The sequence below is a fragment of the Bos taurus genome, chromosome 6, assembly GCF_002263795.3.
Source record: "Bos taurus isolate L1 Dominette 01449 registration number 42190680 breed Hereford chromosome 6, ARS-UCD2.0, whole genome shotgun sequence".
Classification (NCBI taxonomy): Eukaryota; Metazoa; Chordata; class Mammalia; order Artiodactyla; family Bovidae; genus Bos; species Bos taurus.
In genome coordinates this window covers 113,395,226-113,419,252 of record NC_037333.1, presented here as the reverse complement: position 1 = coordinate 113,419,252, position 24,027 = coordinate 113,395,226, and the positions used below count along the sequence as shown (strand labels likewise).

Here is a 24,027-nt window from a genome sequence, read left to right as displayed (position 1 = left end):
CTTGGAGAGGCAGGCTCCCCCCGTCAGTATCGGGGACTCTGAACCTCACCCCCGAGCTCACAGGCAGTGCCAGACCGGCCTCAGGTGAGACCCGCAACACACGGCAGGTGGCTCTTGCCCCACCCCTCCTTCCAGAGGAGGAGGCAGGCCCCCTGTCTGCCAGCTCCCTCTCCACAGGGTCCCGGGGATGGCTCCTTCCACAGGCTCCCCTGGGCTTCACACACCTCCTTACTGACTCACTTGGTTTACAACCACCACGTGCTACTTTCACACGTGCTAACAAAGGCTTAAAGTCAAGTCAGAGATGTCATCTGGACCACTTAGACCAGCGCTGGACAACACAACGCCCCACAGTGCCGGGAACATGTAAATCCAAGCCGTCTCGTGTGGCAGACACTGGCCACGTGTGGCTACTGAGCACTGGAATGTGGCCAGTGGCACTGAGAAGCCAAAATACCCATTTTAGTTCCATTTAAACAGCTACATGTGGCCAGTGGCCAACATGCTGGACAGCACAGGTCTGGGGTCCAGCAGTAAGCGCCGCAGGGCGCCTCAGGTGAAGGCTGCACAGGCCGCCATGGACCAGGGACAGAGGGCCCACCACGCCGGCTGCCTCTCGGGGAGGTGGGGAAAGGGCAGCAGAGCCCACATACCTCAGAGACCCGGCCAGTCCCTGGCAGCCTCAGAGCCTCTGGGCCTGCCGTGGCCTTCCTCATCTCGTGCAGACCTCTGCTCACCTGTCCCTGCTCAGCGAGGCCCTCCCTGACTCCCCTATTCCAAACGGGCCCCCCAGCCCGGCCTTCCACCACCCCCATTCCTCTCCCCAGACTGTGCTTCTGATCCCCCACCAGCAACTCAAGCCTGACACGGAGCATCTCTCACAACCTGCGGTCACAAGAGACCACAAGGGCCCTGTGGCACTTTCTGGGGGAAGGGGCTTGTCGGCGGCTGCACCCCAGCACTGGGCCCCCACAGGTATCCACAGAGGAAATGGAGGAGGCTGAATTCAGCAACCTGACTAGCGTCTCCTGGGTTCTGACCAGGTGCCAGCACCGGACGAGGGAGACGGAGTCCCTCCGGGGGCACCCAACAATGACATCGCACAATGGCGCTGCCATAGCAACAGCAGGGACCTGTGGAACCACAGCAAGGGGGCCCCCACCCTTCCCTGGGGACCTCAGCGAGTCTCCACGTTCACAGCGTCCAGAGCACGAGGGGCAGACGTGGGACGTCCTCCAGGAGGGGTCGGCAGGCCCGTGGGGGGACAGAGGGGCGACCCGCAGATGAGATGGTTCCTCTTGCCGGATGGACTGTTGCACACACGGGACACGGCCCTGCAGAGCACCCTGCCGGTGCAGAGGCGGGGGCTGGGGGCGTAGAAGGCAGAGCTGCCAAGGAAGAGTGCGCCCTCTGATGCCAGCGAGGGCTGCAGGCAGGTTTCTCCAGCCAAGCCCACCCTAGCCCTGGAAACGACAGCTGCTGTCATGTCCCTGCACGTCTGGGCCTTTACTGGTGTGGACCCCACGCTGCCCTCACATGGGCTCCAGACCCTTCCACGTTCTGGGGAGTGCTGCTGCAGGGGGCCCCCGGACCTGGAGCAACTGGGCGATGGCCCCCCAGGAGGAGGGCAGCCAAAGCCGTAGTAGGGGCAGCTGAGGTGACACACACGAGCTCCCCCCAGGGTCTCCCGTGAGCCCCCCATGTGTACTCGAGCTCCTCAGGACACACGGAAGGTCACAGAAGGCCTGTGAGGCTGGTCCCCCACGGAGCCTGGACCAGCCCTCCCGAGAGTGGGTAAGCACTGCAGAAACGCTTCAGGGTGCGTGCGCGCAGAGAAGCATGGAGGTGTCCCTCAGCGACCAGGCCTGGACCTGGGCTACAGGGGCCAAAGGGTCTTCTCGGGCAGCAGCCGGAGGAGGGCGGCTTCCCGGAGACCCAGGATGCAGACGAGGAGGGACACCTCACACCCAGCCTGTGCCGGTCTTGCTCCCCTCGGACCTCTCTTCATGGCATCTCCCAGGCCGTGAGCATTCAGCACCAAGAGGAGATGAGCCAGGCAGGCACTGAAGGCCACAGAGGCGCCTTAAAGGCCTATGAGTCAGTGAGAGAAGCCAGTCTGCAAAGGCTCTATACCGTATGCTCGCCATGAAGACCCAAGAGAGGTCAGCCGTCCCGGGGCTGAGGGGGAGAGGACAATGGGGGATGGGCAGAGGGGCTGTCAGGGCCGGAACGACAGGCACCATGATGTGGACCTGTTGTTACATGTCTGTGCAAACCCACGGAACCTGCTGTGTGGAGAGTGAAGCCTCATGCAAGCGAAGGACTCGGTGCTGATGGTGCTGGGTGGGGCGGGGGAGATGCTGATGGCACGGGAGGCTATGCACATTGCGGGGGCAGGTACATGGCATCGCTGCCTCATTGTGCGGTGAACCTACAACTGCTCTGAAAGATACAATGACCTTTGAAAAAGTAAATATGTTGATTAAAACCTACGTTTGCACATAGAAAAACAATCCAGCAGCCCTGAAAGCAATGGAGTCATCTATGTGCGCTGAACACAAGAGGACTCCGGACCCTGGTGGCCACGTCCAGCCTCCACAGCTGTGCCCACGCCCGGCTCCCCCGCCGGCCCCGCTGGATGGCCCCGCCGGCCAAAGCCACCACCTCTATCTGAGCACCAGAACCACCCCTGTGGAGGCAACGCCAGGACCAAGCACCAGAGTTTGCTCCTCTCTCTCACAGGGTGAGCAGAAACAGTGACAAAAGCAAAAACAAAGGTTTCCCCAACATTTAAAAGAGAAACCAACCCCATAGCGCTGCTCCCTCCAGCTCTCACCCAACTCTTGGCCCTGATGCAGAAAACCCACCGGAAGAATCGCTGTGCTCGCTGTTTCCAGCCTGCCTCCTCCTGTCCCGGTAGCTTCACCCCGGTGATGCTTCGCCCTGCACCGCTCCACTGGCACAGCTCTGGGCCCCTTGCTGAGTCACGGGTCAATCCGCATCTCCCCGACAGAAGCACCCTGGGCCCAGCAGATCACGCCCTGCCCTGCCACCCGGCTTCCCCCTAGCTTCCCACCCCAGCTGGCCACCTCCTCTCCCCAGGCTTCTCAGCCCTCACGCGCCTTCAGGCTCACTCCTTGATGAGCGGTGACCTCATCTGTTCCAAACCCTGGACGAGGCCAACAACTCCAAACTTGAATTTCCTGCTCAGACCCCACTGCCCAAGTCCGGGCATCCCTGCCATCACCGACCGCAGGCTCAGGCCCACATGGGACTGGGCCCCACTGACCTCACTGCGCCCTCCTCACGGCTCACTTGGTCCATCTCACAGGCTCCTCACTGCTCCTCCAACGCACCAGGCCTGCCCACGCCCCTCCTCAACCCAAGTTGCTCCGCTCCCAGACGTCTGCGCTCATGGCCTTCCTGATGCACTTCAAGTCTCTGCTAGAACCTCCCCTCCTCGTCCCCCTGAGAAGCACGGCTTCACTGGGCACTCTGACCATTCCACAACCCGCCTTCTCCAGTGCCCCGTCCCACCCACTGCCTCTACTCTCTCATTTTCTTCACAGCGCTTATCATGGCTTCATTCATTTATTCACTGTGAGTATTATCTGCACCCCCCCACTAGAACACTGTCTAAGCTCTCTGAGGACAAAGGTCCTTGTTTCATCCAGAAATGAATCCCAAGCACCTAGAACAGTGTCTTGGCAAATGGCAGATTCTAAGTATCCCTGGGAAGGACGGACGATGAGAAACACAGTGCCTAGCATGAGGCTTGGTCCACTGCAGGCCGTCGATGAAGAAACTATCATGCCTGTGACTTGCTGGCAAAGCAAACCCACAAAGCCTAGCAAAGTGTAAGGAGGCAACACACCCTCAGGGACCCAGCTGTCCCTTCCGAGCCCAGCTGTGTCCCGACAGAGGGCCCGTCAGACGCTCCCGTCCCGCATCTGCGAGTGACCCTATCCGCTGCACCGTCGCCACACCTGAAGGGCAACCTCAGACCGAAGCGCAGGGGGAGCGAGAGAAACATCTCTGGTCAAGGCCGCCGATGACCTCCCAGGTGTCACAACCACAGCTGGTGAGAGCCCAGCTGTGTAACCGGGGTTGGAAAAGCAAAGCGCAGGCACTCCACAATCGAGGGAGCTGAGCTACTGCAAATCCATCTGGTGCAGGAATTCACATCGGAAGACAGAAAACCCTGCGCTGAGGGAGCCAGGGTCAACCCGTGCCTGGGAAAGCAGCGACCCGAGGAGGAAGGACGGGCTGGGAGCACTGGAGACCCCGCAGATCTCTCACTGGCAGCAACGGAGACCGCCTACGGGGCGCCCTGCCTGCTGGGACCTTCCCTGCTTCTCAGGCTCAAGGCCGAGGCGGCGCCGGGTCTAACCTCTCTCGGCCGAGGTCTCCCCGGCCCGGAGCCCGAGCCTCGGGACTCAGAGCTGAACCAGCCTGCTCCACGCTCTGGAACACGCGGTCTGGATGAGTCCAACACCTGGGGGAAAGGCGCGCTCCAACCACCAGCCTGCAGGGTCTCCAGGGCGCCTCTCCTCTTTCTCTCCCTGCCCCAGCCCCGCATGCGAGCCGGGGCGGCGCGGGCCTCTGTGGCGTCAGGGGTGGGTGCTCGCCGGCTTGACCTGAGAGCTGGGAGGCGCCCGAGGGGGTGAAGCGCCCCCTGTGCGCACATTGTGCTGGGACCCGGGCCCCGCCTCTTCCAGGCTCCGCCCTCTCTCCTGGAGGCAGCTCAGCAGCCCTGCGCACACCTGTGTCTTCCTCCCTGTGGCGCTTACATGCTTCGGATCTGGGGTCTCCACGTGCCGTGGTCCCCAGAAGCCCCACCCACTCTGGGCTCCACCACCTTCCCATCTCCTCTCCCAGCTCTGCGCTCCATCCTGAGCACCTCTTGTCAAGGCGCTTTCCGAGAAATGCTGTGCCTCTCCCCGCTCCCTTGACTTTGCCAGAGAGCACCCAGGAGGCAGCTCCAGAGGCCTGCTGGCCCCTGAGGGATCTGCTGCTGCACTCCTGCCTCTTCCCAAGCCCTCATCACACTGCCCAGCGCAGGGACTCACACGGCCGCCTGCAGTGTGTCTGCCCGTCTCCGTGCCTTCCAGCCTGGCACCAGGGCTCAGCACCTTGACCGGAGCCCTGCGTTCACTTTCAGAAGAGCTCTGAAAGGCGGATGCCCTCAGTTCCTTCTGCAGCAAGGACACCAGGCCCCAGAGAGGCTCAGGGCCTGGTTCCCCAAGACCCCAGCCCAGCAGGCGGGAGGGCAAGAGAGCGCCCATCACTGCTCCCTCCAAGCACCACAGCAGTGCGTGTGCACACACGTGCCCCAGCAGCTCAGATATACAGTAGGCGTTTTGTGTATCACTAATGCCAGATCGAAGTCATCAGGAATACAGGCAAAGTATTAAACAGATCGCTGCTTGTTATTAAACAGTGATTGATACTATTGATATTAATATTGATATTATTATAATCGCTGCTTAGTATTAAACAGTGGGAAGATGCTGTATAGACGGGGAGCTCAGCTTGGAGCTCTGAGATGACCTAGAGGGGTGGGATGGGGGGATGGGGGGAGGGAGGCTCCAGAGGGGGCAGATATACAGATATGCATGTAGCTGATTCACTTTGCTGTATAGCAAAACCTAACACAACACTGTAAAGCAATCATCCTTCAGTTAAAAAGAACACTGGCAAGCAGATGGCACAGAAAAGTCTTAGTTACAATGTTACACCTCCATTTACTGACACTAAATCTAACCCGGTCAAAGCCGTAGTCGGGCAATAAGTAAATAAATAGACACTGACAGGCCTGCCACGGGCCAGGCGCCTCACAGGCATGTACACTTCCTCCCCTGTAACCCCAGCAACCTTCTGAAGCATGAGCTTCTGTGTCCCAGAAAAGAAGCCTAAGCGCTGAGTCCAAACCCGGACCATCTTTGTATCCCGTGAAGCTATGCAACCACCTCTTGCTGCAGTCTCCTCCCCTAGGGGAGAGAATTATCACCGTACTCACCTGAATCCACTGGTTTTCAGTGCAGGATACAGAAACCACTCTAGGAATTTTAAGCAGAAAGGGATTTATCTCAAGGAATTAGATGACTTCCAATCGCTGTTAAGGGCTGAAGCAGCTGGCTCTAAACTGGGGCCCCAGGAATGGCTCCCTGAACAAAACAGGACTGACGAACGAGGGGAGTGGTCACATCCAAGCTGCCGTGGGAAGGACCGAGTTCGAGGGAGCGACAGGGCCGCTGCAACAGAACGCAGGCCGCAGCCGCTGCCACATGGTCAGGGACACCAGGCGATGCTACAGGCAAGGCTCATGTCTCGGTGACACCACTAGTCAGCGGGAAACAGCCCAAAGGGGGAAAGAAACGGTCTCCGCCTGACTCCTGCCTCCCGTCTTTCATAAATGGGACCTGATTCCTGCCGGGAGCCCCAGCTGCCAGCGACCAGGGAAACACACATGTTTAACTCTCAGGCTTCCCCAGGGCAGGAAGGTCCCCTAGGAGGATGAACAAGCCAGCCCACAGCAGCTAACACCCACCCTCTGCCTGAGTAGTTGAAGATCAAACCCAGAGGCCGCATGGAGGGGCTGAGAACGGCGCCCGGCGGGCCCTGCGCTCTGCCTGCTCCCCAGGCGCCAGGGGCTCCGGCCGCCATGTGTCTCTGGTTCCCGCTCACCTCCCTCATCAGAAAGCTAGGAGCAAACGTGTTCCTTAGCACTGCTCAGGTTGCCTTTCAAATGAACAAATCCCCAAAAGCCTAGACCAGTACAGGAACTAAAATTTCAGTTGCGCGTGTTCATGCCAAGTCACAGTGCCCACACACAGATTCAGTTCTCTTAGGCCAGTGGTTGCGAGCCTTTTCAGATGGCAGGCCTTTTCAAAAGAGCAACCTTGGTGAAGCCCAACAAAAGCAAGAGAGTGGGCCCAGGAGCCCGCATGCTCACACTGGGTGTGCGCTCCGCCCAGAGCTGCCCCTGCGTGACCTCGCTTCATCCCCACGCCCGCTCTTTACAAAGGGTACAGTCAACCCCGTCACCCAGCACGCTCTGGGGTCACAGAGGGTAACGAAGTTTCTGGAGGCCACAGCGGTCAAAAACGGCCGAGTGGAGGTTGAAACTGGCATCAGAGCAGCGCTGGCTCTCGCCCACCGACACCTCCTGTCTCCACCTTCGAGTCACGACTTGGTGCCAGGACAAACCACACACAGCGCACCACTGAGGAGCTCCCAGCCAGGTCGGGAAGCAGAGCAGAAAAACACATCATTACAGTCCTTTAAACCCAGCGAGGTGCCCCACGCCTCCCGGCCACCCACAGGCGGTTCCCTCCGCTCCACATGGGCACTTGGCGCACTCCTCTCATCCTTCGGATGCAGTGCCAGCATCTCTTCTAGGCAGGGGACGCTCCGATCCCCTCTCCTGAGAGCTTTACGAGGGGCTGTGCAAAAGGAGATGGACATGGTCAGAGCTAACCCCCACCTCCCAGACCAGAGCAGAGCCGTCGGCCCTGGGCCTCACAGACGCCCCAGCCCTGTCTCCGCAGAAGGCAAGTGTGTGGCCCGGCCCTCTTGCGGTGCTGCCAGCCCTCTAGAGGAAGGCTCTGACGTGCTCTGGGCTCAGAGGATCCCTTAACACCATCCCTCTCGTCTATACAAGATGAGGGGCCTGCTCAAAACATACCACAGCAGTGGAAGGCCACCAACACTTTATAATAACTTTAAGTGGAGTGAAAAAGCGAAAATCTTCCAGTCATGTCCAACTCTTTGTGACCCCATGAACTATACAGTCCGTGGAATTCTCCAGGCCAGAATATTGGAGTGGGTAGCCTTTCCCTTCTCCAGGGGATCTTCCCAACACAGTGACTGAACGGGGGTCTCCAGCATTACAGGTGGATTCTTTACCAAGTGAGCCACGAGAGAAGCCCAAGAACGCTGGAGTGGGTAGCCTATCCCTTCTCCAGCGGATCTTCCTGACCCAGGAATTGAACCGGGCTCTCCTGCATTGCAGGCAGACTCTTTACCAACTGAGCCACAAGAGAAGCCTTTAAATGAAGTAAATCTATTAAAATACTGAATCAATGAAAGTAATACTGTAAACCAACCACACTTTAATTAAAAGAATACATACAAAACATTAGTAAATTCCCCTCAAAGGAGCAGTTAAATACCCACATTTGCAGCACGCTAGCTCAGTGGTTCTCAACAGCTGGGTGATTTTGCCCACCTCCTACCCCGCCCGCCCTGGCCCTCTGGGGACACCCCCCACGGCTGAGGGTCTTTCTGGCGGCCACCCTGGAAAGGTGCTGCTGAAAACCAGCGAGGAGAGGCCAGCAGCTCAATGAACAAAGCAGGCTCCACCACAAAGCTCACCCCTCCCAGGGCGCCAGCAGAGCCAAAGTGGGGAAACCCCAATTCTTTCCATTAACGGACCAATCAAAGCAAAGCACAAACGTGGACAAGAACTACAGAGCGCGCCACAAAACGTATTTTTTAGAAATGATCATATTTATGCTAGCATCATTGATAACTTCTACTTAGAGAGTGCCAGAAGTGTCCTGGACGCTTTACCTATTCGACCTGTGAACCTGCCCAGGAGTTTTACGCCCCTGAAGGCGCAGAGAGGTGAAGTAACTTGGCAAGGTCATATTAAGTAGGAGAGCTCACACTGAACCCAGCAAACCTGACTCCTTTACCAGCACTCCTGACTTCAGCACCCCTGCCAACATGCACACGCACGCGCGCACACACACACACACACACACACAGACACACACACACACACATGCCAAGACCCGTGCTCCCGGCCCAGCTGTGTGTCTGTCTTCCCCGGGTGGCAGGGACTATCTCTAAGCTCAGGGTGGAGCCGGCACCAGAGGTACTCACTGCAGCCTATGTGAAGAAAGGGGCAAAGGCGCAGACGGGAGCTGGGCCCAGCTTCCGGGGGAGCGCTCCCCAGGAGTGCGCCCTCATCAGGCGGTCAGAGCGCCCACAGGTCAGCCCCCCCCACCTCTCCCCGAGTGCCCGGCTCCCTGAGCGCCTCCACGCCTGAGTCTCCTGACTGGCCTTCCCCCACACTGCCCGCGTCGCTGCCCACAAACGCTGTGGAGAGTGGACTCGGTGAGGAACAGGAGAGCAGGCGGCCCAGGCTCCAGCAGGGGAGAGTGGAGAAGCAGGATGACGCAGGGGCCTGGGCTGGGAACCACAGTGGCCCAGCTCCAGCCCCAGCCCTGCCTGCGACAAAAACGCACGCGGTCCACCGGCCTCTGAGCGCCGCTGTGGGCCAGCCCTCTCCGTAACCCACCTATAAAATGTTTAGTGGGTCCCGAATATTTTTGGCATAGAGCTGCCACCCTTTCTCCCCTCTGGGATTATAGGCTGAAACTCTTCTCTAACACTCAAGAGTCTAGCACAAAAAATTTGTGCTACAAATTTTGGGCTACTACATTCGGCCCATGACATCACACATCTTGACTCATCTGTCATTAATATTTCAAAGGTACTTAGTAACGGCTCCTAATTACAGTATCACAGTCCTCAAAAACAAGGGTAAGGAGACAAGAAGTAAGAAATAAAACAAAGAGGAGATGTCTGATTTCCGTGGCACAAAGCTGAGAAAGATTTTCAAGAAACCATCTGCAGTGACGGACGGCGTCTGCTCTCAAAGGAGAAGGGGCTCCAACACAGCAAGACAAAGGCAGCAAAGCATTTGCCGTCAGGACGCTCACATCAAGCAACAGACTCTTCCAAGTCTGCTCTGTCTGGGTCTGCACCGAGCCTCACACACGGGAGCCCACCGCGTCCCCCAGCCCAGCGGACGAGGCGGTCTCATCGTACCCACCATGGAGATGAAGAGACTGACGTGGAAAGCCAACAATGACGACGCAGGTGAGATGCACAAGGCGCATGTCAGTGACGTAACAGGCGCCTGTGCCAGGCACTCGCCACTGCCGTTTCAGAGACAAGAGAACTCAAGAGAGGTGAAGTAACTTGCTCAAGGTCACACAGCGATAACACAGGTGCGGGTCTGCTGAACTCCAAAGCTAAGCTCGTTCCTCCATGCTATTTCCCAGCAACCTCTATTTTCAAGCTAGGCTTCCCAAATCTGCCAAGAACCCCAGGGGATTCTAAAAACCCGTCTCCAAGGCATTTTCCCTGAGACTCTGATCCTGGAGACCTAGGCTGGGCCCTGAAGAGCCGTATTTAACAGGCGCCCAGATGGCATTCAGGCTTCCCTTGTGGCTCAGCTGGTAAAGACTCCGCCCGCAACGTAAGAGACCTGGGTTCAATCCCTTGGTTGGGAAGATCCCCTAGAGAAGGGAAAGGTTACCCACTCCAGTATTCTGGCCTGGAGAATTCCATAGCCTGTATAGTCTGTGGGGTCACAATGGGTTGGACATGACTGAGCGACTTTCACAGGTGGTATTCACAAACAGGGAAAGTTAGAAACTCTGATCTGAGCAAAGGAAATGGTGTGGCCACTCGAATCTGAACCACAGAGCAGTGTTTGAGGGGACCATGGGTGTCCCCAACAGTTCCTGGGCTCCTCCACTGAAGGTGATCATGGAGTCACCGAGGTCTGCAGCCGGGAACTCTCCTGGGGCTAGAGCAGTACACGTCGATGGGTGCATCATGGAGAAGAGGTGCCCCATGAAACCAGAGCCTATGTCAGGGAACCTTCTCACTCAGGACTGGACTCAGGCTCATGCAAAATGACCCCCACTTCGGCTGATGACACAGCTGAGGCAGCCATAAGTGGACGCGAGTGCCCACAGCCACAGAGGTCTCCAGCTGACTCCAGCCAGCACATCATGCCGTACTGAAGGGACACCCAGCACCACATGCCCAGCATGGGCTCCACGACAGACGTGCTCAAGGCAGCCAGGCCGACCCCAGAAGCAGGCCCAGCCGCCTGGCCCTGGCTCCTACCCTCCAGAGAGCCGCTGGCGAGCCTACGGCCACTCCGGGCCCGCTCTCCAGACCCCCCGGCACTTCCTCGCAGCGCTCCACAGTTTGGGAGCTTGTGCCTGCCTGTGTGACTGACTGAGTGTCCCCTCCCCACCACCGTCGGTCTGCAAGTCCCCCAGAGTAATGGCCGTGTTACTCCTGCATTCCCAGTCAGGAGCAGAGCCCAGGACACACACACAAGACGCATGCTGAACGTAAACGTGAGGCACAAGAGATGGGCAGACGCTGCAGGAGCTGGAGGAGCCCGGCATCCCTGCTCAGCGCCCGGCTGGCGGGCCACTGTGGGGAAGGGGAGTGGGGTGCGCGGCCCGCTCCTAGCACAGGCGGGAACGTGGGTGGCTGCGGGGCGGTGATCCGCACACCTCAGCAGGAGGCCCAGGAACAGACGCAAACAAAGGAACTCGGCCATGCAGGAGTGCAGGGGACGCGCCCAGGGCCGCCCAGACATCCCAGCCCCCCATCACAGTAGCGGGGCCTGGGGCTGCTAACTCGATTATCACCCTCACCAGCACCTCCGCTTGGCCCAGGAAACTCCAGTTATCAGCCTGAAGGGCCCCTCGGAGGATAAGGCTGACAAAGGGTGCTGACTTAGTAACAATGGCCACTTACAGGCCACCCTCAGCCACAGCACGTCAGAGGCCGGCGGCCAGGAAGTGACAGGAGACCGCGTGAGCCAGGGCCTCAGGAGTGACAGCCAGCAGCGAGGGATCAGACCGCAGAATCGCCAACACGCCAGGCCTCCGCCGAGCCCACAGGATGCTGGGCTGCTGGGGACAGACGGCCTGATTATCTGTACAACAGCATCTGCCCAACGGGCAGGAAACATGCGACACGCTTCGGACGAACAGCAAGGCAAGGGTCTGAGCTGAACAGCCTGGCTCTGCTAGAGAGACGGAGACAGCGTTACCTGGTAAAGAAGTGACTGAACGGCCCCAGGAGCCTCAGCTTCCTCCCCTCCTCCGTCTCGCCAGCACAGTCCCGCTGGAGGTCACGGGTCTCCCTGGTGGAGCTCAAGGTGACGTCGGTGAACTGCGGGTCGTCGTCGTTCTCCAGGGTCACGATGGCACTGGAGCTGCTCGTGACCACGAGGTCCAAGATGTCCTCGTTGCTGACAGACAGCGTGGTGGACAGCTCCGTGCTGAGGCTGGACACGCTGCACACCGAGACATTGTCGCTGCGCTGCAGGGTCTGGGAGGCGGGGCTGTAGAGCTTCACCGAGTCGTAGCCTGTCCTGGGAAACGTGGAGGACTTGCGCACACTCTGCTCCCGCTCGGCACCGGCGGGAGCCGGGGGCGCGTAGGAGGGCAGCAGGCAGGCACTCTGGCAGGCTCGCTCAGGGACGATCTCCGACTCGGATGGCTTCCTCCTCACGTGGACCACGCTGCAGGGGACAGGCTCCGGGTTACCGATCTCGAGGGTAGGAATGCCCGAGTCCACCGATTGAAGGCTGTGCCGATCTTCTAAAGCACTGAGTTTCAGCTTGGGCCCATACTCGGGCAACGAGAGGGACCTGGGCGCCTTCAGAGTCAAGTGTTGCAGGTTCTGAATGTGGTTTCCTGGTCGACTGTCCAGAATGCCCATCAAGGCCACGCCATTTGTAGAGGTGGAAAGGTTTCCATCAGTCATCTTGGTCCAAGGAAAAACTAGGGGAAAAAAAACCCACAAAAATGGAAATTAAGACAGTGGATATAAAAGCCAAAGATGCAACTCCTCTGGAGTTCAAATGTTCTGATGCCCCCTTTTAAAAGAGGAATCCTTGAAAAATAAAACTTTAAAAAGCCCTACATACCAAAGTATGAATTCAGGACCAGACGCTAGCATGTTAACATACTACCATCACGATATTATAAAGTACCCCACCAATCACAACCGTGGGCCTCAGGCCAGCGCTGGGAGCAGGAGGGCCGTGCCCAGCAGAGCAAAGGGGTTTGGTTTTCCTTGCTTTCTAAAATGATAAACACGTGATACCTCTGTCAAAAGCATGTGAGTTCATAACCCACACACAAGTCAAGGTGCGACATGTGTGGGCAGCATAAACATCAAGACGTCTCCATCAGGACAGAAAACAAGATGGGCCGCGAGCGCCAGGCGCAACGAGACGACCCGAGACACAGGTGAGCGGCGGCTCTCCACAGTGCTTCAGTCACCTCACTCGAGTCTCCAAGGCAGGGCATGTTATCCGCTTCCCCACGGACGAAACTGAGGCTCGGGTTCAGAAAAGCCTTCAGGGTCACGCTGTCACTTGGCGGCTCAGCTGGGATCTACAGGGCTGGCCCCAAACCAGCCACCCAGGGGACGAATGGCTCCGTTTGGGGCTATAAAACCCAGGTCAGAAGGCTGGTTCGATGAAGAAGGATAATCGATAAAAGAAAAAACTAAAGGCCACGAACCTGGAGAAACACCTGATGGGGAGAGTCCGAGCTGCTGGTGACACAGAGGCCCTGCCTACGGTTTCAGTCTCAGGTGGGGACGAGGGGGTGAGAGGCGCAGTCCTCACGGACTGAGAGCCTGGTGCGTTCCGCTGTGTTCCTTCCCACTGTCCTTTAAAATACTGAAAACTAAAGAAACCCGGTGGTGCATTTACATCTGATCCATGGAACAGAACAACATACAGAAGGGATCTCCGGACTCAGACATTCCTGGGTTCTAACCCCAACTCCACTAGACGGCTCGGGGGAATGAGAGAAAGTGCCGCGAGAAAGGCTTCAGCAGGCACCGACCACCGCCCCCCCGCCACCCCGAACTCCCACAAGCACTCTGCGGGCGGCTGCTATCATCAAACGGCAAGTTTTGAAGCCTGGCAGTGACACCGATAACCACTCCTTTTCGGGCGTTACTTTAGCTTCTGCAGTGAGCGTCCTGCTGCCCTTCAGGAAGCTGGCCGGGCCTCTCAATGTCAAGTCGGCAAAAGCACATTCATTAAAAGTAGACAACAGGGGAGGGGTGAGGCCCCTCGTCCCTAGAAACTGAAGGGGCCTGTCACGCAGCGCAGCACTGGAGCAAAGATAGAAATAAGGGGCAAAGTCAAAATGCACAGTTCAGGAACAGACCGAACTGTATATAAAACCTTGAAATGTGACCCAGTGGTAGGGAAGGATCATTTAACTGTGGTGTCGTACTAACTGGTTATCAGTTTTTCTTGGCAAGACGAAACCACATTGCACGACACCAAAATAAGACGGCAAACGAAAGGAGAGCGTAATACAAAAATGAGATCATAAAGGTGATCACGCTAAGTAAAGCGCTTCCCTAACCTACAGGGCTTCCCTAGGGGCTCAGACAGTAAGGAATCCGCCTGCAATGTGGGAGATCCAGGTTCAGTCCCCGGGTCAGGAAGATCCTCTGGAGAAGGAAATGGCAACCCACTCCAGCATTCCTGCCTGGAGAATCCCATGGACAGAGGAGCCTTGTGGGCTACAAGTCCATGGGATTACAAAGAGTCAGAGACGACTGAGCAACTAGCACTTTCACTTTCAACCTACAGAGCAGAAAGGACCAAAAGGACCCGGGCATCAGCTCACCACACGGAACACATTTTAAATGCTCTGCAGTTCACGCTGCCCTGAATTCCCGGGGCTGCAGTTCCTACCCTGAGTCCCCAGCCACGAGTTCCTCCCAGGCAAAGTGAAAGTGAAGTCGCCCAGTCGTGTCCGACTCTCTGCGACCCGTGGCCTGTAGGCCACCAGGCTCCTGTGTCCATAGGATTTCCCATGCAAGAATATTGCAGTGGGTTGCCATTTCCTTCTCCAGGGGATCTTCCCAACCCAGGGATCGAACCCGGGTCTCCCGCATTGCAGGCAGACGCTTTAACCTCTGAGCCACCAGGGAAGCCCTCCCAGGCAAGGCCAGGGCAAACTGTCCCTGGAACCCTGACTTGGCAAAACTCCCAAACTGAACTACGCTGTCAAGCCACAACATTCACAGCAGGAAGGCAAACCTGTGTACAAACTTTTACAGTTCTAAAAAAAATTCTAATTAAAAGGAAAATATAGCAAGAAACATTTTTAGCACATAGTTAAGAGCTAATCTTGGGCAGTGGCAAAGGTGATAGGAATTATCCAGACACCATCAACATTCCAACAGGTCAAACTGACAAAAAAAACCCATAAACACAAAAGGCCATACAGTCAGCAGAGCGGAGACCCTCTGGCAGGCCAGTGGAAACCCTCCTGACTTGCCAGTGCGGGAGACACTTAACCTTTCTGAGAATCAACTCCCCTCCAGCCCAGGAGTAAAATGGGGCAACAGCATGAAACTCACGGGCAGGCCTCTGAGCGAGGGGAGCCTCTGACGTGGCAGGCGCCCTCTACTTCAGCCACAGGCACAGTGGACACGCACGGAGGGGACGGATTTAAACTGGCATTTTGACACCAGAATAGACAGGAACAGGAACAAGTGTGCTAAGGGAACCCAAGGCCCCCTGCTCCTCCGCTGCGAAGACAGAAGCCCAGGGAAGAGAAGAACAGGTGGGATGGAGTTCGAAGCCACTTGGCCATGGCCCGTCCCACAGCCTCGGGCTCGGGGCCACCAGGAGCAGCCCCAGGGCCCCTTCTAAGAAGGAGCTGAGGGGCCTCTAAGGCTCCAAGGGTTCCAGGTCCAGTTTCAGTTCCTGAAACCTGGGAAACAGCCTCAGAGAACAGACTCTGGAAAAAGAAGCTTAAAAGGGGAAAAAGTCCTTCCGCTTGCAACATCCTCTAAGACGGAACTCTGCGAGGGCCAAGCCACCCGCCCTCAAGCACTTCCACCGGGGGCGGCCAGAGCACAAAGCGAAGCCGGCCTCCCGACCGGGCCCGCATAGGGGGCAGCACAAACAAAGGGCGTGCTTCCGAGCAAGGCAGCGGCGTGGACGCTGGAAGGCAGCCAGCAGGCAGCTGCCCACGGCTGGCCTCCAAGTCACACGTTTTCTCAAGACAGAGGAAGCCTCGACTCTGTGGGCTGGTGCCGGACCCCCAGGACCCACCTGTCCCCCGCCAGCCCCGCCAGTCTCGGGCCATCAGCACGCCTCTCTCAACACCCACTGCCCTGGGGACTCTGTCTCCTACTCAGCCACCAGCGCCCCAGGGGTTGGTGTCCCCGGGACGGAGCACGCCCCCAAGGCAGCTCCTCTGAGAAGCCTTCCCCGCCCCCAGGAAGCTGTGGGCCCTCCTCTCTCCGGGGCTCCTTGTGGCTGCACCCCACCTTCAGCAGTTCTGGGGTCCCCTCCCCGGGCTCCCGAGCTGCAGGCAAGGCACCTGGATGTCGATGCCTGGGCAAACGCCTCCAACGGTGAAGAATGAGAAAACCTGTCTGCTGAATTAAGTATTCCCGACGACTAGATTCTAGCTGCGGGGGGTGTCAGGGGCCGTCCATCCAAGAAACCTCTGTTGGGAGCTGGGTTGTGTTTCCACAACAAGGTGGGCAGGGGAGCTCACGGAAGAGAAGCAAATGCAACCACACTCTCCCGGCAAAGTGTGTGGATGGCAGACCCAGCCCGTGGGCCATGACCATCCTGCGCGCCACGTCGCCTGCTAGACTAGACGGCAAGGGTTGACACATTCGACCTTTGACGGCTCAGGACAGCAAAACAAAATTTCCCTCCGCGCCCTTTCCCAAAGTCACACATGACCGCTCGTGCTGCGGGCATCATAGCATGCGACCTGGGCTCTCGGCGTCCCCGGGCACAGCCTGGCACCAGAGGCCAGTTTGACCATGAGCAGCCATCACCGCCCGAGGCACAGAAACACACGTGCCGTCAAGCACAGGTAAGAGGAAGGCTTTTTATTCCAGGCGGCTGCCGGAGTTTTATTTACCTGCCAGAAACTGAGTTGTGAAGGAAACAAAGAGGCAAAGGGCCGCCCTGAGAGGCTGGAACGATCTCGCTCCGCCAGGGGCCCACCTTTAGTTTAACACAGGTCAAGACAGTGGACAGCAGCTCTGCCACCAGAGACTGGGAACGAGGCTTTGGAAGACAAGCCCGGCTCGAAGCAACAATTTAATTTTCTCCTCCTTACAAAGTAACAGGACTCAAACCAACTCTTCATAAATACAAAAAAAAAAAAAAGAAACAGTTCATGAAACCACAGCTAAGTGATTTAGTTATATCCCCAGGGGGAAAAAAAAAAGCCCACCCCGGGCGGCCTCGGGCAGAAGCCGCTCTGCCCGTCCATGCATACATCCTCTGCGCTTGTCCCCGTGGCTCCTTCCCGTCTACGGGGCGTGAGCCACACGCGGCCTCCTGTACCGCCTCCTCTCCGGATACCGCAGGGGAGAGCGGCCCCCTCACGCTCCCATCCCGCTCCCATCCCACGGGGACGGCGCTGCATCCCCGACCCTCCAGGGAGGGTGCACTCCCCTTCGCTGCCAAGCCTCCCACCAACCCAGCCCTGCCTCCTATTTCTGTGCCTTCCGCTTAAGAGTTGGGCGCACAGAGCTCCTTTTTGCCAGCCATGGTCTACAGGCACATCTGTCACAGATCTGAAGTTTCAGGAGGGCAGGCACTAGGCCTGCAAGTCCGGACAACACCAGCTGTTGCTGTTGAGTCACTCAGTCACGTCTGAGTCTCTGCGGCCCCATGGTCTGCAGCCCGCTGGGCTCCTCTGTCCGTGGGGATTCTCTAGGCAAGAATACTGGAGTGGGTTGCCATGTCCTGCTCCAGGGGATGGATCTTCCCGACCCAGAGCATCACCATAAAACTACAATCTCATGAGCACCAGGCACTGTTGGAGGCTCTTGACACACCAGTCTGTTCTAGGGCCCTCAACAGTCCTCTGCCAGGCACTAACCCCACTGCATAGAGGAGGAAACTGAGGCACAGAGCCCACCCACGTGTCCTCTTGGATGCGGCAGCACCTGGGGCTTGAGCCCAAGTCTGCGACCCCGCAGCCCCTCGGTAAGCTCTGCTCCTTGCAGCCCTCATGCAGACATGGAGCACCTCCTCAAATCCTCACCGCTCCAGCGAAAGAGCAGGATTTCACAGATGGGAACGACGACACAGCTTGCTGAGTCAGATGTGGCCACCTGCCCGAAGTTTCACATGCAGGGCCCCCCGACACTCCTATCTCCAACGCCCCGTCACCCTTCTGAAGGCCTCTCCGGGGTCCTTCATGTCTCCCGGGGAGGATTCTGATGGGACCACCAGGCTCCCCACAGGAGTGGCTCCCCGAGGCCTTCCCCTCGAGCCTGGATGTAACATCAGGGAGAACCCACTGACATCTCCCATGAGAATCAGGCTGTTTGGGACTTCTTGGTGGCCCAGTGGTTAAGAATCCACTTGCCAATGCAGGGGACATGGGTTCAATCCGTAGTCTGGGAGCTAAAATCCAATGCTGCAGGGCAACGAGGCCCACGCACCGCAACTACCGAGCCCATGCACCCCAGAACCTGTATCCCGCAACAAGAAAATCCACTGCAATGAGAAGTCCATGCCCCGCAACTAGAGAGAAGCCCCCACTCGCCACAACTAGAGAAAGCCCACGCGTAGCGACAAAAACCCAGCACAGCCATAAATAAATAAAATTTTTAAAAATATGTATTTTAAAATAAAAAAAAAGAACCAGATTGTTCTGTAAAGGGTTCCCAAGCATCAACCGCTGTGAGTGCCTTTCTCTTTTTAATTCAAACCCTGGCTTAGCCAGAAAGGAGCCTGAAAAGAAAGGCGCAGGCCATTCGGGACCTCAAGGGCCTCAGCAGGAGCAGCTACCCTGAGCAGCTGCCTCCGCGCACCAGTGCGAGCTGCGTGTGGGGCGCCGAGTCCAGGTCTACGCCCGCTGTCTGTGTGCTCTCTGCTGCCTCCACAGCACCCCCGGGGCCAAGGACACCATCGTCACCATCTCATGCTCTCTGCTGCCTCCACAGCACCCCCGGGGCCGAGGACACCATCGTCACCATCTCACAGGCAAGACCAAGGCCCCGACAGGATGCAGGTGGAGTGGTCCTGCTCTGACCCGGATCTGGACCTGACTGGATCCAGATCTCACCTGGCTCTGACTCTAGGGTGCTTAGTACTGTCTCCACTGCTGCACAAACAAGCCGAAAACAATGGAGGAACGTGCATTACACAGGATGGGCAAGTCGGGACTTCCCTGGTGATCCAGTGGTTAAGACTCCATGCTTCTACTGTGGGAATCATGGGTTCAATCCCTGGTCAGGGAACTAAAATCCCGCATGCCAAGACGTGAAGCCAAAACACACACAGACACACACACCGACACACACACACAGAACCTGAAAGGCAACTAGAAAAGTAGTTTGTTATTCAAATAAGTTACTCTTCAGGATAAAAACAACCGTAAAAAAGAATCTTCTAGAAGCCCGATGTATTTCTCTGAAGAGTGAATGGCAACTCTGAGGCACCTGGAACTCAACACAATGGAGGTTAGTAAGTTTCCATCCAGCAGCAAATCAGGCGGAAATTGCTGTTAAACTGTTGAGGCTCCCCAAAGGCTCCTTCCCAACCCTAAAAAACAGATATTTCACTTAAACTGTCCAAAGGTAGTTGGGCTTAAAAGGCACAGGTGGGACATTTTAGATCAAAGGCGCTCGGTGCACAGGGCGGTTGCCCCACCAGCCCAGAACGTTTCAGTTCCCTACAGTGGTTTACCAAAACTAACCCTCATAAGGACCTGTACAGTGACCGATAAGGACCTGTACAGTGACCGAGAGGCAACTGACGGCTTAGGGAGACAGCACGCAGCAAGGCCAGCCCCGTGTACGATCTTAATTATTAATATGGTAAACAGTTTACTGAACATTTGCCACAGACCAAACATATCAGGGGGCTTCCCTTGTGGCTCAGCTGGTAAAGAATCTGCCTGCAATGCGGGAGGCCTGGGTTTGATCCTTGGGTTGGGAAGATCCCCTGGAGAAGGGAAAGGCTACCACTCCAGTATTCTAGCCTGGAGAATTCCATGGACTCTACAGTCCATGGGGTCGCAAAGAGTTGGAATGACTGAGTGACTTTCACACACATATACATACACATATTAGGAGCTGCCGCATTCTCTAATCATCACAAGCCTGTCAAGTACACCGCAGAAACTGAGCTCCAGAGAGGCTGAGTGACTCACCCAAAGTCACACAGCAAGGGAACAGGATGCAAACCAGGTTCTGACGTCAAACCCCTTACCTGGCTTGCTGGAGTGCTTAAGAATACAGATCCTAAACGCTGTGATAATAGAAAATAAACCCAACAATATTTAGACTTTTCTGTGTACTTCCACAGAAAGTTTCAAAAAGAAAATATGCGAGGGGTAAAGATAACGCAGGTTCTGGAGGTAGACTGCCTAGGTTTGAGTCCTGGCTCCTCCACTTAGCAGCTGTGTGATCCTGGATTAGTCTAACTTCTCTGTGCCTTAATTTCCACCTAGTAAGAGGTGGACGACAACAGACCCTATCTCATTAGGCAGTTGACAAGGTGGGGGGCGAAGAAGTCCACATAAAGCCTTTAGAATCAAGCCTTAGAAGACGCCTGCTGGTGTTACTCTTCCTTGGGCACTCAGCTCAGGCCCACTATTTTAGCAACTTATTTGCATAAACAAGCCCAGACATAGCCAGTCTGCATGGCCTCACTCTACACCTTCCGGCTGTCACCAACATCCTCCTCGCACCTTTGCTTCGGGCACTGACTGAGCCTAGCTCTCAGCTTCCCCACCTGTCCAATGAGGCGATTAGCCCAGCCAGTCTATCTGAGGTCCTCCCAACCTGAGAGTCTAGAAGTCTAAACCCAGGCCTTAGAAACTTTATACCCTCTCTGAAACAAACATGGACAGACAACACGTACCCACGTGCCTAAAATCCTCTCTCCCGTATTGTGTATAAACGCCTGTTAAGATGACAAATCTTCTCTGAGGTCTCAAAGCTCCACCGGCACCCACGACATGCGGGGCATGCATCCTCAGTGCTAAGGGTGGGGACACGGCGGTCAGAAGCTCTGACCAAGGAAGGACAGATTCCAAAATAAGCTGTTGCTCTGACAAGCTGAATCCACTCCATAGAGGTCTTCAGCAGAGCACAAGCAACAGCTAGCGGAGGGAAGATGGACAGGCATTCGGCCGCTGGACAGAGGGGAGAAGGGCAGTGATGGTGGGGGGGGCGATGGAGGAGTGGAGGGGTGAGAAGCAGAAGAGAGGGTGCTGAGGGGAAGGGCAGGGACCAGTGGAGGCCGGGTGAGGCGGTGCTGATGCAGAACGTGAGAGGAGCACTAGGGGCAGATTGCAAAAACTCAGCTTCACAAGCCCAGAGTAAGCCCAGCCCAGCAGCGCTGAGCAGGGACCTGCCAGGACTTGCTGGGACCACGAAGGACATTAAGTGAGCAGCGTCTGGCCCTGAGACCTCACTATTTGAATCTCATCCGTGCCTCTCTCCAGCTGTCCAGCTGCATGACCCCGAACCAGTTACTGTACCTCTCTTGATGTTTCCCAAAGGGTGTACTCACTCAACAGCCGTGAGTCCCAAGGACACGGGCAGGTTCTCACCAGGGCTGGAAATCAGGGGCTGGGAGTCCACAGTCTCAAGGGATCAAACATACCACAACCAAGACAGGAGTAAGACAGTCTTGGTTGGGGGAAGAGGGGGCGGGTTGAGGGAGGAGCACCCCAGTTAAGAGGGGAGGTGTGAAGTTGAGAAGAAATCATAGGCAAACATGAGACCCAGTTGGTCCTGGCCAGATAAACCGAGCAGGAGGAAGCAACGGCTGTAAGGTGTGCCTGGTCCCTGCCAGGGACCTCACTGAGGCCAGCAGCAACCACCCTCTACAAAGGCAGCCAGGACAACAGGGTGAGGTGCCCACATCCGCCGGACACGGGCCCCCTCCACCACCAGTCTGGGCACACGCGGCAGCGCCCGGGAGCCTGCCGCACAGGGAACGTCCCAAAGCTTCCACATGCACGCTGGAGCACACGGTGCCTCAGCAGTCTGGAAACAGACGTGGTCTCCAGGGGCCAGGCAAGGAGGCCTTCCAACTACCCGCGGCCCAGCCCGCCGCTTCCTGGGGGGGCCGCCCCCACCCCCTCCTCGCCCCCCACCCTCAGAATGACGGTCGCTGCGGTGGGATGCAGCCCCGGTCCGGGTCTGAGGCTGGGGGCTGCAGCCCAAGGGCGCGGGTCTCCGAAGAAAAAGGGAGTCCCTGGCCTGGGCAACGGGGATCCCAAGAGAATGGGGGGAGGACAAGGACATGAGAAGCAAGGGGGCGGAAACTCCGAGGTGGAGAGGGTTCGGGGGTGGGGGTGCTCCGAGGTGGACGGGGCCCCGGGGCTCAGGGACCCTGAGGTGGCGGGATCCCGAGGCTCAGGGACTCTGAGATGGAGGGGGTCCCGGGGCTCTCGCGGGTCGGGGGAGCGGTTCCGCGCGCCGAGCCGGCTCCTCTCCCGCCCCGGAGCTCCGCGCGTCTGAGGGTGAAAACTTTCCGTCAAGTTCCGGAAACGGTGCGGTTAGGGGCGCGCGTCTCACGAAGGAGCGGAGCTCCCCGCGCCCCACGCACTCCCCCGGGCGCGGGAAAGAGCGGTGATCGCGCGGCGGCGAGGGGGTAGGCCAGGCAGGACGCGCCCCGCCGCGCCTCAGGGCCGCCGCCTCCCCGCTCCGGCCGACGCGGCAGCAGGTGGCAGCGGCCCGGCGCGCGGCCCGGCCCCTTCCCTCCCTCGCGGCCCGGCTCCCGCCGCAGGCCCTCAGTACCGGAGTCAGCGTGGCTCCGACGCCATCCCCGGGGCCCGCGGGCCCGCAGCCCAGGCCCCGCGGGACCCGCAACGTGCGCGGCGAAGACGCTGGGCGCTGCAGGCAGCGAGCCGACCAGGCAGGTGCCGGCAAGGAGCCCGCGGCCAACGGCGGCGCGCGCCCTTGCCCCGCCCCGCCCCGCCCCGCCCCGCCTCGCGCGCCCTCGCCCCGCCCCGCGCGCCCTCGCCCCGCCCCGCGCGCCCTCGCCCCGCCCCGCCCCGCCCCCTGCCGGCACAGCCGCTCTTCCGCCCGGGCTGCCGCCCCACCCCCGCCGCGCCGCCGCTGCTCCTTAAGCTCGACGCTCGTCCCTCTGCCCCTTCCCCGGCCCGGTCGCCCGCTCTCCACAGGCCCCGGGACGGCATTACCCGCCCTTTTCTCTCCCGAAGGCCAAGAGGAGCCGCGAGGGGTGGCCTGAGGGGATCTTCATGCCCGCAGAGCCCCCGTGGACACCCACCAGGGGGCCTCCTTACCTGGTCGGCTCCACCCGCGGCCATCTTGGAAATGGGAAGCGGCTGGGAGGGGGAAGGGGCACGAGCGGGCAGCGACCAGGCGTGGGGAGCCGAGCGGCGGAGCGCATCGATGGGTGGCCCTGCCCACCCCCGGGCAGGTGTGTGGGAGAGGAAGGTGCCGCCCCTCACCTGGCAGCAAGCTGGAGGCCAGGTGGGCAATATCGGAGCTCGGTCCCGGGACTTGGAGCCTTGAGCCTTCCCGGCCGTGCCTTGTCCCTTCATCCGTAAAACGGGCTTTTCTGATAGTTCCCTTATTGAGCCGGTAGACAGGGCACAGCGCCGCGCCTCCCCAAACTTGTCTGCACTTCTCTATCACCTGCAGATCTTTGAAAATTTTAAAGGCTAGGCCACGCCTCAGACCAACTAAATCACAGTCTCTGGAGGTAAGATACGGTTTTGGAAGCTGCATAATGTGCAGACAAGTTTAGGAACCGCTGGCCTAGTGTTCATTGCATTATTTCCGTCAGTATTGCAGAATCTAGAGACACGGTCTGTGATCAAAACCGTCACGCAGGACTTCCCTGGCGGTGCAGTGCTTAAGCCGCTTTCACTGCAGTGGTGCGGGTCCCTGGTAGGGCTTCCACATACAGGCGCCCTCCCCCAACACCCCCCCCCCCAAAAAAAACACAGGTGGTAGAGAGTGGACAAACCTAGAGTATTACAAAGCAGAGACATTACTTTGCCAACAAAGGTCCATCTAGTCAAAGCTATGGTATTTCCAGTAGTCATGTATGGATATGAGAGTTGGACAAGAAGGCTGAGCACTGAATTGATGCTTTCGAACTGTGGTGCTGGAGAAGATCTTGAGTCCCTTGGACTGTAAGGAGATCAAGCCAGTCCATCCTAAAGGAAATCAATCCTG

At 57.9% G+C, this 24,027-nt stretch overlaps 1 protein-coding gene across 5 annotated transcripts in view; it reads right to left on the bottom strand.

Annotated features, from left to right (window-relative positions):
- TBC1D14 (TBC1 domain family member 14) overlaps positions 1-23,166 on the bottom strand; it is a 108,721-nt gene extending 85,555 nt beyond the window's left edge. For 2 of the 5 annotated variants that reach the window (XR_009494802.1, XM_005208346.5), the window contains exons 1-2: positions 23,127-23,166; positions 11,879-12,614 (exon numbers count right to left, since the gene is read on the bottom strand). Coding sequence is in view for 3 of the 5 variants with exons in the window: in XM_005208346.5 (XP_005208403.1) it covers positions 11,879-12,597 (719 nt within the window). In the remaining 2 variants the exon portion in view is untranslated. 5 annotated transcript variants of the gene reach the window in all.
- Between the last annotated feature and the right edge of the window lie 861 nt (positions 23,167-24,027).